The sequence below is a fragment of the Hermetia illucens genome, chromosome 3, assembly GCF_905115235.1.
Source record: "Hermetia illucens chromosome 3, iHerIll2.2.curated.20191125, whole genome shotgun sequence".
Lineage (NCBI taxonomy): Eukaryota > Metazoa > Arthropoda > Insecta > Diptera > Stratiomyidae > Hermetia > Hermetia illucens.
Genome location: NC_051851.1, coordinates 161,295,208 through 161,309,051, shown reverse-complemented (window position 1 = coordinate 161,309,051; position 13,844 = coordinate 161,295,208). Strand labels below are relative to the sequence as shown.

The 13,844-nt window shown below is 43.7% G+C and overlaps 1 protein-coding gene across 1 annotated transcript; it reads left to right on the top strand.

Annotated features, from left to right (window-relative positions):
- Positions 1 to 340: 340 nt before the first annotated feature.
- Positions 341 to 12,466, top strand: LOC119651644 (MAPK regulated corepressor interacting protein 2). Its single transcript, XM_038055319.1, has 3 exons — positions 341 to 736; positions 937 to 1,057; positions 11,344 to 12,466. Exons 1-3 carry the CDS (start codon positions 720 to 722, stop codon positions 11,494 to 11,496), a joined length of 291 nt encoding a protein of 96 aa, XP_037911247.1. The 5' UTR covers positions 341 to 719; the 3' UTR covers positions 11,497 to 12,466.
- The last annotated feature ends 1,378 nt before the right edge of the window (positions 12,467 to 13,844 follow it).

Here is a 13,844-nt window from a genome sequence, read left to right as displayed (position 1 = left end):
CGTAGATGTTAATTTAAGCAGCAAATCAATGTCCAACCTAATTCCGAAAATAATTTACTTTAATTTTAGTTGGTTGATTTCCTAAAACTTCTTATGTTTGAATGGGGATTTCTGATTACTGTTTGATAGTATCACGCTACTTTTGAGTAGTTACATCGTACTTTCTTCGAAGAATTAATATATTTTTTGTTCTATTTCAACTGACCATCGTTCTAAATGCGTTAACCACTGAACTCTAACCGCACCGATTTTAGTACATCTTTCCGAGCTAACACTCCTTCTCCCCTAAGTTGCAACCCTGCTCCCCTAAAAGTTTACTGTCAACTGTCACTTGTAAGTTAATTGCTTTTGCTTTTACTCTCCAGCCAGCTTTGCCTCTGCTGCAAAGTCGAGACCACTCTTCACACTTCATCTTTGCGGCGTCGTCGGCGACGACGTATATCTGCATTCAGCCAGCCATAATAAAATCGATGTCGACGACATTTCTCCGCTAGACTTTTCTCTTCATTTATTTACCGTCGACGCTTAGTTCGCAGTCGATCTAAGTCTGTTCGTTTCGTGTATATTTTGTACGTGCGATTTCTTGCAGTGATTGTTGTTTTTATTTGTGAAAGGAGGTGACGAGCGTTGGTTTCGTGTTTGATATTCAATTTGTCTGTTTTGCTGCCGCAACGAATAGACGTGTAAGGAGAGAGCTTCCAAACTAGCAAATTTAGAAAATGGACCGAAATAATGAGTAAGTTTGATTGGGGATGACTTGATGGGCGTCCGGAAGGCGATTGAGGCCATTCTTTGGGCGACGCTTGTACTGAATCCAGACTTGGAGGCGATATTCACTAGATAACAGGCAGCATATTGCCAGCGTATCGCCCGGAAGACTGGCAGTGCACAGACCGTTGGGGATCTTTGTTTACATTCTTTTCTTCTCGTTTGCAGCTATCACAACTTTAGACGCGCCCAAGCGCCCGGGTTGACGCGGAGGCCGCCGCAACAGCCGAGGGAAACCATCACACAACACGATGAACTGATCCGGTACATCAAAGAGGCCTGGAACCAGGTGAGGAGTTTTGTGTTCCGTTTATTGAGGTGTAATTTATGTCGGAAACGATATCTAGGGCAAGCGAAATTGGGTGGAGGTCATGCTCATTTTCGCATTGATTTTACTGAGCTGATGAGTGTTTAGGATCGTAAGGCAATCGTGTGGACTTTGAAAGTGGAAGAGAACGTTTACGATAGCTTGGGGCGGTTCGTGGCGCTTCACTTTCCCCAAGTCCGTTTGCATATTGTTGAATATTCTATTTGTCGGGTGGAAGCCCTTCAAAATTTCGTACTTTGCTCGAGAAGCAAACTTTGGCCTGCGTTGCCCTTTGGCTGTCGTTTTAATAATCAAAGAGGCCGGTTCGCGCTAGTTAATGTTAGTGAACGCCGTATTTATGCTTTAGTGAGCAAATGGAATGTTGGGTTGAGCTGGAAAAATTGCCATAATATTCGTTTTCAATCGGGAAATTGCTTGCAGTGCATTTTGTGTGCTCAAAGTTTAACGTTTTTTGCAATTGCACTGAGTTAAGGCGAGGGAGAACCGGGAGGAGTGGTTTGTTATCGGAATATTTCCAAAAAAAGTCAGAGCCACGTCAGTTGTTTACCCTCATCTTTGTATGATATGTGCTGTGCTAGGACAAATCAGTTACGGACCGGACTGTAATGTTTGTCATCTATCACTTCATCCTTCATGAATTGATTTAAATATCGCCCGAAATATTGGGCGGTGGGATTTATCCAAATTGCCAAGTGAGCGCCAAAGTGTTAGAATTTATGATAAACGATGCAAGTTGATTAGCACCAAATGCAATTAGACACAAAAATGGCGTCAGATATGGTTGGAATGTTTCATCGCTTAACAGTTCGAGAAATTGGTCCTTTTATTACGTGTCATAGCGTGACCCTTGTATCATCAGTTAGGCGGGAAATTTAGTATCCATCCCCCTAGCAATGGGTCAAATTCTCAGAATTTCGTTTGATAAGTCTTAGCGACGCAGAATAACAAGCTAAAACTTGTATGACGGCCTTGAGAAATGTGGGTTTGTAGTGACCGCCGCGATTCAGATCAGTTTACTAACGTGAAAGCTTCACCGGTCAATTATTGTCACTTGCAGTTTTACACAGAGATAACGTGTGCTACGTGCTGATGTGCATCTTTGCTTGAAGGTCCAAAGGGTCGATTCAATTATAGTTTATCCCTTACCAGGTGTACAAGCTAAAATTCGCTGTTTTTTGGTCCATCGATGACAACAGATGATAGTCGGATGGGGCCAGGTCTGGTGAATAAGCGGGATGGGGTAGTATCTCCCAGTTGAGCGTTTCTAAGTAGTTTCGACGTGTGCGACGGAGCATTATGATGGAGGAAAATCTGCTTTTCACGGCTTTGCTGATATCCCGGCCGTTTTCCATTCAGAGTACAATGTAATTTGATCAGTTGTTGGTGATAACGGTGGGCATCGACAGTTTCACCAAGTTTCAACAGTTCATAGTTCAGATAATACCTCGTTGATCCCACCACACGCACAGCATCGTCTTCCGTTCGAAGCGATTTGGTCTTGCAGAAGGTTTCGCTCTTTGGGCGTCATCAACCCACAATTTTTTTTTCGTTTAGGATTCTCGAAATAAATCCACTTTTCGTCGCCAGTCACAATCCGATACAAAAACATCTTTCTTTTGTGTTTGGCAGCCTATCGTTCAATTCATGAGGCACCCATTTTCCGATCTTTTGAATCTTTCCCTTTGTACGTAGACGCATGGAAACGGCTTGTTGATAAACACCTAATTGCTTGGCGAGGATTTTCGGCATTTGGCGTTTGAGAATCGTCTGCGTCCAAAAGAGCCTCCAGTTCCTGATCTTTAACTTTCCTGGGCGATTTTTACGTTTCTTCAGATCGAAATTTCCATCTTTGAACCGACGAAACCAGTCTCAGCACGTTGCTTCCGATAGAGCATTGTCGCCGTAGGCCTCCACAGGCATTCGACGCGATTCAGTGGCTAATTTCTTCAAATTGAAGCAAAAAAGTAGAGTTTCCCCAAAGGATTTTTCCGGGAGCAAGACTGGACATGATGTGCTGGATGGGGATGGAAGTCTCGAGATTGCACCTAGATCAGGCATTCGATAGAGCCAAATGGCGAAACTGATCGCGACGAACCGACCCCGATTGTGAACGGAACAAAGGCTGAAGAAAAAGAAGAAAACTGGATATGATTTTTAAAGAGAAAAAATTTGCATGAAATTACTGATGATAATGTCTGACAATTGTTGACAAATGTCGTACTAAAAAAATATATGGCGTGTTCATAGTAGTTTGATACGCTCACTGACGCCATCTGTGAGTAAACAGGGAATTTAAGCTTGTACACCTGATATGTTTCATCAAAACAAATTGAATACCAAATCAAAAAAAGAAAAAGGAAAGCGAATATCTTGGATGCTAAGACTAATATTTTACAATAGAATTTGAAAATGTGGCCCAGAAGCAGTTTATACAAAAGAAAGATTAGTAGGACACTTGTTGAGGCCCCGTTTCATCTTCTTAAGTGGCGTTTGTAATTCATTTGTGTCGACCAAGGTTTCAATGTTTTGTCTGTTATTTAGCCCTTTCTGGAGTGTAAGGTATTTCCGCAAGTTCTTCCTATTTATTGTTATTTCCTCTATTTTATTTATGATCGGTGCGGTGGTCGAGGTAGTTGCGCGTCAGTCTCTCGATCTCGTTATCCCTGGTTCGAATCCCCGTCGTCTTGGATGTTTGTGCTCGCGTTTGTACTGTCACGTTGCTTGTATCACTTGTACAACAGTGTGTAATGTGCAATGATAATGAAACTGAAGCATAGTCTCAATTGAAACCTGAGACTGTGGATGCCGTAGTATGGCGTTGCATCTCCTTAGCGCCCTGGTCAACCAACCAAACTTCCCTAACAGGTTTGCCAGTCGTGAACACCGACTGCGGGAGATAATATGAGGAACCGCAGGGCACATGCTGGAGCTAATACCAACGCTAGTAGTATGGCGAGATGAGGGACGGGGGTCTTGATCCACAAATATTATCGCCCTGTCAGGGCACAGATTTTACTCATGTGCCTAGACTCAATATACTCAAAAGAAAAACTCATCCATGGTAAACTACTCTAATAGAGACCTGTAGTCTTGAGGCGGGTTGATAGCACCGAAAATTTCATTCCTAAAGGAGCTGAATTGTCAAACCGCCTGATAAGGAAGAGGATTAACACACAAAAAAACTAACGTGCAAGGAATGGACGGGAAAGGATCAAGTCTGAGCCGATTCAGACATTTACCCGACAAGCAGCCCCCGTCTTCCTTTCTTTTTCATGGGGGCCAGATGATATGGTGGTCCTGCGGCGGCCCACCCCAACCTAATCGTTCGCCCTCTGTCGCTTTCAATATAATGGGAGGAATCGTAATTATTTGAGAGGACTGACGCTTCCTGGGAGAGGGTTAGGGAGCAATAAAAACTCAAGAGCTCAAAACATAATACAAACAATTATTTCTTATTAAACGCTAAGGCAACGCAATGTTTTTTTTATCTGATATTAGTTTTGACGTGAATTGCAAAGTGCTTGAGTAAGGAATCAAAATGTACACTTAAAGAGTGAGACAGGATTCATTTTCGGAAACTACCCAACCCACAAATCCGAAAAAAAAATTAAGGAAGTTGCGGTTAGATGAAATCTAGGCCTCAAAATATGTGTCATTCCGATATCTGTTCAAATAATCTTTCTAATAGTATATTACCAACTTTTAGAAATTAATTGGAAAACCCCCTTAAATTCATCCTAGGACTACTAGGCAACCAACATAGAGGGCAATATTTCGTATACACATGCGAAATTTCATCGAAATCTCTCCATTAACGCCAAAGTTATAGTAGTTTCGGGCGAATTTATTGCTTCTAAAGCCATGCAAATAAGATGCTGACGTCATAATTAGCGAAAATAATTGACATTCGCGTGAAATATTAAAATCGCATTTATGAAGAATTTATTTATCCTCAGACCTTTGCAAGGTTTTGTGTAAAAATAATCTCATTAAAATCGGTTTACTGGCTGTCTTTTTTTTTTGGAGGAGGTGGAAATCTTCAAAAGAGACACCTGGACACGCCATCGTGTGGGATTCTTACCCACTAAAACCACCCCCCAAGCCCCGTGGAACCACCATACGATATTACATCACGGAGGTGATTCAGCTCACTTTAGCTTGGTCACCTTTCGTCTCTACGCGGCGTATGTAATCGCGTTTTTCTAGTCTCTTTTGCCTTTCGCAATTTGCTCTAGATTGATGCGACCATGAATACACGCTCTGGGTCCTCTGGGACTCCATTACAGTTTGGACAATCGGGTGAGGTATCTACTTTAAATCTGAACAGGTACTGGCGATATCCTCCATGATTATAGTTAATCTTGCCGTGCCGCCTCTCCAACCATTCCACCACATTCACCGACCCTTTCTCGAGCGTTTCCAACGCTCTTGCCATCTATTTAGAGTTCTCTCCCTTTCGGCGTTCTTCGTCTGCGATAAAGGAAAGATAGACTTCGCATTGTATATGTTCGTCATCTCATCTGGCAAGATGTCAATGGGCATCATTCCCGAGATGATGAATGCCGCATCATCTGGGACAGTCCTGGATGCCGAGCATACCCTTAGGGCTGTTCTTCTGCAGACTGCACTCAGTTTGATAGCGTCAAAAATGATCTGCAATGCATTTTCCCAAATTGGAGCTGCATAGAGCAGGATTGAACTCACTGCCCTAGCTATAAGCAACCTGGAAGCATGCCGTGGCTCTCCCATGTTTGGCATCATCCTTGCCAGGGCCACATTTGCGGTGGATGCTTTGTCATAAGCATTCTGCACGTTTTACTTATAGCTGAGCTTCATGTCTATCATCACTCCCAAATATTTGATGGCTGGCTTAGAAGTGATGACATGATTTTCAACTTGAATGCGGGCATAATTTCTTCTACGGGTCATGGTGATGAGGAGCACTTCCGTTTTTTCCTCCGCAAGTGTCAGACCAGAACTCTATAGCCAACCCTTAGTAGCACTGATCGCTTCCCATGAGTATAACTCAGCATCTTCGACCTATTCGTAACGTCATCCAGACCAGGAGTTTTGTTATCTCATATTCTAGCGCAAATCTCCAGTAGCTCGTGATAGCTGTCAGTGCCTCCTCTTGCTGAGGGAATGATCCCTGGATAATTTTTAACAACAGTGAAGGGCACGTGATCTGCGGAAATGAACGGCCTCTGAATCGCCCCATCACGATTCTATAGGCGCTCCCCAAAGTGTTTACGTCCGCTTCTGAGCATTCCCTCTTGCTCCGTTGGATGGTGAGTTTGAGGGATTTGCGGGCTTCCTTATATGCGCGCTCCTTTTGCCCTTGATCGATTTTGCCTACCGCCCTCTGAGCCGTTCTTCTGGCTCGGTGGCAGGTTGATCGAAGGCTGGCCAGTTCTGTATTCCACCAGTAGTTTGGTTTTCTGCTGGGGAATGAGAACCTCCTAAGCATAGACGCGTCACATGCTTTGGAAATGCATTGAGCCATATGAGCCGCTCTTTCCGGAGAGGCGCCTGCTTTATTAGGTTGGTATAGCCACACCTCTATGAACGTCTGCTCTGAAGCTTTAGCAGACCGCCCTGACATCTTTCTCGGTTTCGGCATGTCTCAAAGAAGATTGCCTAGTGATCGCTGTGGGTGTAGCGTTCGCCGACGGGGACATAGGTTCTATTTTGCATCATTTTGAGAAAGCCTTGATGAATGAGGCGGTGTAGCGTCAGGAGTTGCTGATCGTTATCTGCAGCTTATAAATTTCCAAAATTATATAGATCACAACGAACTGCCACCCAGAAAATGCAACAAAAGCAAAATGATAATTCAAAGCATAAAATATGAAGATTTAGAACTTTCCGTCAATCCTTTCTCGACTATTGACCATTTGTACGGTTTCAGGTTTTTTCTTCGATTATCACGTTGCGTTACGTTAAAATTCTGTTACCATTAGTATCAGCGCCCTAAAAAATAAGCTCTTGTTCAAGGGAAAAATAATCAGGAGGGTTACCTTGAATTCTTGTTTATGGAGCGGCAAATTCTCTGGGCATGCTGGTTTGATTTCGTTGATTAGAAATAGAAAATTTTCTAAACCAAGTCTCTATTGAAACTTGTTCGATAGAGATCAACAACGTTCGAGCTATAAACACAAAGAAACTTAAACCCTCAACTCCACACTTACACCTTCCGCTAGGATTCTGGTTGATTTCCGCCAAAGCTCGACGAAAATAATCTGCTGAGGTGCTGGCACCGTCGTACATCGCTAGAATGTTATTAAATAAACTAAAGTTCGTTTTATATCTAATAAAAGATAATTCTCCTTTTCCGATTTTGTAATATTTAGATTGTTTCACTTTTTCGTTGCTTACACAGTTAGTCCTTAAAATTTTATTTAATTTTCATATTTGATTTTCACTATCAATTTATGATTTTCTAAGTTATCAGGTTACTGATTTTCGAAAATGATTTCAGAAGCATTAGAAAGTATTTTTTTATAGTCCTGATTGTGAAGTAGTTGAGAAGAGCAAGGAGTTTTCTAGGTTTTGGAATATACAGCATTATTTTGCTCGGTTTCTTGTGAGCTTTCCTAAACTGTTGTGTGGAATGTATACCGGAATTATCGTTAAGTATGGAATGTGGTTGTTATCGAACCTCTGAATGGAAATTCTCCTTTTTCGGCTGAAAAGCCCTTTTCCCCCTTCTTAAAGGGGGCTTTACACGCAACGATAACTCGTAACAATTCATTGAACGATTTATCGCTCCAACAAATTGAAAGAGTAGAGCACTGTTTACACGCTACGCTAAATTGTAACGATTTCTTGTCAAATGTCACCCTACATCGACCCCCCAGTCTTTATAAAAGCTTTAACCATGGAGGAAGTAGTGTTGCTGTCGCTGTACATCGGTTGTTTGGTGAGAAAGGTGAAGAATCGTTACGATTCCCAGAAATTGATGCCGGCCGGCATCAACCATCCACTCCAACTTCAATCCCAATAAATCGCTACAATCTCCCGTTTACACACAACGATAAATTGTAACAATCTGATCGTTACGATAAATTGCTACAATGTATCGTTGCGTGTAAAGCCCCCTTAACGTGAAATCTTCGAAAGTACTTGAGAAATGAAATGAGTCGAAGAAAACTTGCAACTTGCGATGATTGCTTTGATGGCCGCTTGGCTGTCGGTCAGAATGGCTACGTTACGCTTGGGACTCGAATCTCGCTCCAGCCATCGACAGACTACCAATATCGCCAGTACTTCCGCTTGGAATACGCTGGCGAAACTTGGGAGACCATACGACTTAGATACACTGTGTGTATTCGAGAAAACCCCTGCACAGCAACGTTTTTCGTGAAGTTTAGCTTGCATGTAGCATAGCCCGTGTGGATCGGTCGCCTCCGACCCAGGGCTCCTGAATTAGTGCGATGTCGATGTCTTCCTCGAGGCGCACTTCGAGTGCTGCAGATTTATCTGTCTTACTCTCAGCATGATCTGTTTGCGTGGGGGGGTCCGTCGGACCGTGTCGTCCATCATCTCCTCCAACAGCTCGTTGGCGGCGTCGATTGGATCTAGGTCATCGTCCGATTTTGCAGAGCGGAACACTTTTACCTTTGTGTTCCTGACTCCGAACCACACTTTATAGTTGACGTTTTCCAGTGCCTTTAGGCACTCTTCGTTTATACGGAGTAGAAAAAGTTGGCTGTTTGTCTGGGGTTCCTCCTCCTTGATAACAACCCAGTCGTCCATGGGAATCCTGAGGTTTTGAAGACGCAGGGATTGGACAAGCTTATCCTTATCCATGCGGATCTTCGGCAATCAGATGCGAGGATTGGTCTCCTGGGAATCTCGTCGTAAGGGATGACATTGAGTTTTTCGCCCTCCCAGGTGCCGCTGATCTTAGCGAAGCATGAACCGGGAAAGTTCATAGAGACTTGGTCCTCGTAAGCTAGTACATGGAAACCACGGACCACCTGAGAAGAATCAAAGCAAGGGATGAATCCCGTTTTTTTTGCCTTCGGTGTTCGCGAGATGCTCAATGACCATCTCCGACAGCCTGGTCTGAACACTGGTCCACACCTCCGGCTGCGTACTTTTTTTCAGATGTTGCGTAGCGTTTGAGCTCTTGCCCACTCTGCTCCGCTTGTGATCTTGCTCGACCTCGTCGATTGCGTTGCGCTTCTAGCTCGTCCGCTAGGCGTTTGCTATTGTATTCCTCAACAATCGCCTGGTATTTAGCGAGGTTTTTTTCATCCCGTTCGTCGACAGTACCGGCCTCCTTATTCTTAGCGTGGCCTTATTGTACTGGTTCTTGAGCAGGACACCAGTGGACCTTCGGTTCTTATTCGATGGTTTCGGGCTGGAAACCATTAGTCCGTCTGCCGCCTCGCTCCGGGAGGTCCCTGCGGTTGTTTTCAGCACAGCGGTGCTACGGTTAGCATCGAGTGCACTGCTCTCGACGGCAACTGTCCCCTGGCTGGATGCCAGCAGCTTGCCCTCTGATGATGCGCCTGGCATCGCCCTCTTCTATCATCGTTTTTTTTTTTTGCGTTTCTAAAATTGAGTCCATGTCTTGGTCCCACGAGTAGTCCAGGAAGAATGTCCACCCTGGCTAGCCCGGTCTTATTTGAAACTGAAGGTGCTCAAGGCATTCAGATTTCGCATACTAAAGACCAAGCTCCCCATTGGAAACGCAGCCCTCGGCGTATGCTGTTACACCTTGGTTTGGGGTCCTATTAGCACTTTCTCCAGTGCAGGGAGGACGGTCCCCGAGCTGTTGCTTCGGTCCATAACTTCGCCAGATCTACTTGCCCATCTACTCGACCATCTTCGACAGCTTGACCTCAACACTGGTCCACACCTCCGGCGCTAGATTGCCATCCGCCAGCGCCACACGTAAGTGGCTGCTGGCCATGTCGCTGAAGGGTTTTGCAGTTCGTGGCCCGTCGGCTGACTATTGCTGCATGCTCCGCTTGTGATCTTGCTCGACCTCGTCTTGAATTCGATTGTGTTCAGAGCGATGGGCTTCGCCTTCTCACCTGCCAGGCGTTTGTTATTGTATTCCTCAACAATCGCCTGGTATTCAGCAAAGTTTTTTTCATCCCGCTTGTCGACAGTACCGGCCTCCTTCTTCTTAGCAATCTTTCTGAGAATATGCATGGCCTTCTGGTACTGGCTCTTGAGCAGGACACCAGTGGACCTTCGCTTCTTAGTCGGTTTCCGGTGACCGGCGTTCTTGTTGGTTTTCACTTTTGAAGGATCCCTCGACGTCGAGGGTTTCGGGTTTGGAGTACTATGTCTGGTACTCGCTACACCCACTTTGACGGCAGTAGATTCCAGGCTGTAAACCACTAGTCCGCCTGCCACCTCGCTCCGGAAGATCCCTGCGGTTGGTTTCTGCACAGCGGTGCTACGGCTAGCACCGAGTGTACTGCTCTCGACGGCTTTTGTCTCCTGGCTGGATGCGAGCAACTCATCCTCCGATGATGCGCCTGTCATCACCCCCTCTTCTTTTATCGTCTTTTTTTGTATTTTTAAAGTTGAGTTCATGTCCTGGTCCCACAAGTAGTCTGGGAAAAATGTCCTCCCCGGCTAGTGCGGTTACCAAGGTAAGGGTTTTATTTGAAAGCCAGATCTACTTGCCATACACATGACCAGCAGACAAGCAAATCCTCGTTAGTTGGATGAGTCCACTCCCAGCCCGGCCCTACACATTCTTGGCGCGTCCGAAGACGGTTTCCAGTGGCCACCACGAGGAGGTCGTGTGGGGACTTGCAAAAATTATGCAACTTTAATCAGGCTAGGCCGCCAGAATAACTTGACTCTGCCTTTTTTTTTAATTTTTTAATTTTCTACATCACTTCTCACTGACCTTCTACTTCCCGATTGCTCCGCCAGCCTCGTGGCTCTCACCCCGCAACCCACAGGTAGGCGAGTCACTAAGGCAGGTGAGTTTCACTTTGTGGTGGGTCGCATCGTTTGCGTGCAGAGCCCGGACGAATCCCTGCTAACTAGCCTGTGCCTCCACAACCTCTCAACACATTTAGTCGGAAAAAGCTACTTTTCTGAGGTTTGATCAATCCGAAATTCTGGCCGACCCGCAATTAAATGAGCCATTTCAGAATTTTAAGCGTTACGCACGTAGTCAAACTTTATTCATTCCGTTTTCTTAGAGTATACAATATCGAATAATTTTTGAATAACACAATTTGCTAACCGAATTATTTTCTTCTCTATTTCAGGTGACTGAACATGGACCACACGGCGGGCCGGTGTTCTACCGATGTGAAAACGCACCACCACATCCACCCGGCTTCACACCATTTGACCTGGATAGTTACTGGGGACAACGAGTCATCCCGAATATCCACATTTCATCGGGACATCATCAATAGGGCTATCATTCGAAAGTCTGGCCACAATTCATTCCGAAACAAAACACCAACTTATAATAATCTAATCAAAACACGGAATGAGTTGTGGATGAATCTCGAAAAGAAGATTTATAGAAATCATATTTTTTTGTTGACAAAAAAAAGATCAGATAAGACAACACCAGAAAGCCAAACTTACACTTTTTCTCTGTAGACAAAAACATGTAGTAGAAAGCATAAGTAAAAACAATTCCATTTAATTGATCTAGGAAAAGGGAAAATGAAAATGATTCCATTGCATTCAATGACTTTACATTTAATTATTTTTAGTCTTTCTTTCTTCAAATTCCCTCATACAATGGCGCTATGAGATTATGACTATGACTTCCAATGGACTCGTTCTGCTCATTCTCTCTACATCTTTGTACATTTTTGTCTTAATGCGAACTGTTGTTTTGGTATAAAACCAAATTTTATTTAAGATACTTTTACCTTACCACTTATATTTGAGTAAATTGTTATTTTGGAGACGGAAAAATAAATTCTGCTTCAGGACCTAAACAAATCAATAAATTTAGAAATAAATTTGAACCCCTCACTGGACGGTGCTGTAGTTGTTTCACGGTCCATTGAGTTGCTTTGTTACTTTATATCTGACTAAAATTGGAAATCAGTATTTGAGGAAAGAGATGCTTTTTAAATTTCTTACTGAAAGGCTATGATGAGATTGAAGAACGTAAAACAGAAGGAGGACAAATTTATTGTTTTATACCTTCATCTTCTTTTTTATCATTTGATTTGTTTAATCTTACTGCGTTGGATGGCGAGAGCAATATTCAAACTTTTCAAAAGGAAATTGTTTATATTTTCAATTCAGAAATGGAAGAATACATAGCCAACAACTCGAAAGAAATGTAACTACACAAAAAGTCTTGTTAATGTGTAAGATATTGTTCAATTGAATTGATTAAAATCAAGTTGCAGTAAGTAATTTACAAGCCGAGGTTTTTATGGTGCAAGGTTTTACGTCCCTGCGACCTTGGGTCATTTCCCTTGATATCCGTTCTGTTTCTGTTTTTTCGAATTTTGGGCTGGGTCGCTATTTTATTTTAGGACATTTTATTCTAGTTCTTGGAGGTTGCGTATCTGATGATGCCTGACCGCGACGGTCCCAGCAAATATACGTTGTGGAAATTCGATGAGCGGTTGAATATAAGCTTAAAACTGCTAGAAAAAATAGGAGCACAAGAGAGGAGCCGAAATTCTTTCGCGATGTCGTGAAATAAATGAAATCAATCATGCTAGTCGGGAAATTGGGGCAATGGGTTGCGCTCACATTGCGAGGTTATACGGAATTGGATTAAATTTGAGTATAATGAGGAGTGTGGAAAATTTAAAGGAACACTACGAGGTAAGTTAGGATACAAAAAAACGTTCCGAAATTGAAATTCAATTAATTAGTTTAGTGTACTGGGGAGAGCCGCAGTTCCGAGCCCTCAGGCAATTATTAGACCCATTGTACTATCCCCGTAAATCGCCTATTCAATGCTTCCCGCCTACGGCGTTCGCAGGCTTTAGCGAATCTGAGCACATTCTCCAGAGGCAGAGAGTGTGCAGATTTTTCATTAAAGAAAACCTTGCCAAAGTGTCTTCGTTTGAGATCTGAGGAGACCGGGCAGCTGCATAAAAAGTGCAGGGTCGTCTCCTCCTCCTCTTCACATTGGCTGCACATAGCCGGAACTACTACCCCGATCTTTTCCATATGGTAGTTTAAGGATTAGTGTCCCGTTAAAAACCCTACTGGGCTTTGATGTCCCACTTCTTAAAGGACAACAAAAACGCTGCTTTAGTGGCCCTACGCTCTTTCACAAGGATTTTCACCTGCCGGCAAGAGTCTAAATTTCTCCACTCGGCTGCGTGAATCATTGCAATTTCCCCCTTCAGAGTAGACTTGACAGTAGATTCCAAGAGCTGATTCTGGCCCCACCATTGTGGATCCAGACCCTCGGCGAGCCAGTCTGTCAGCCCCCTCATTACCAGCGATGTTAGAGTTCCTCGGCACCCACATCAGGAATGTTTCGTTCAGTCGGCCAAGTTTCAGCAGGACCTGATCACAACTCCACACCAACACACTTAGTTCGTCTCAGTACTTGTTTAATTCTGCGCATTTAGACTAAACATCCGGAAGAGTGAACGGAAGGGGAAGGGAAATTTGCAGACAAAAAATACCCCTGGAGGTCCGTAAATTACCAAACTCAATCAACCGATCTAAGAAATTCTGAGTGAAATTTTGTGGTGTTTCCAATGATTAATTAATTAAAGTAATAAAAACTTGTTGTTTCTTTTTCGTTGGTGTGGATATTTATTCT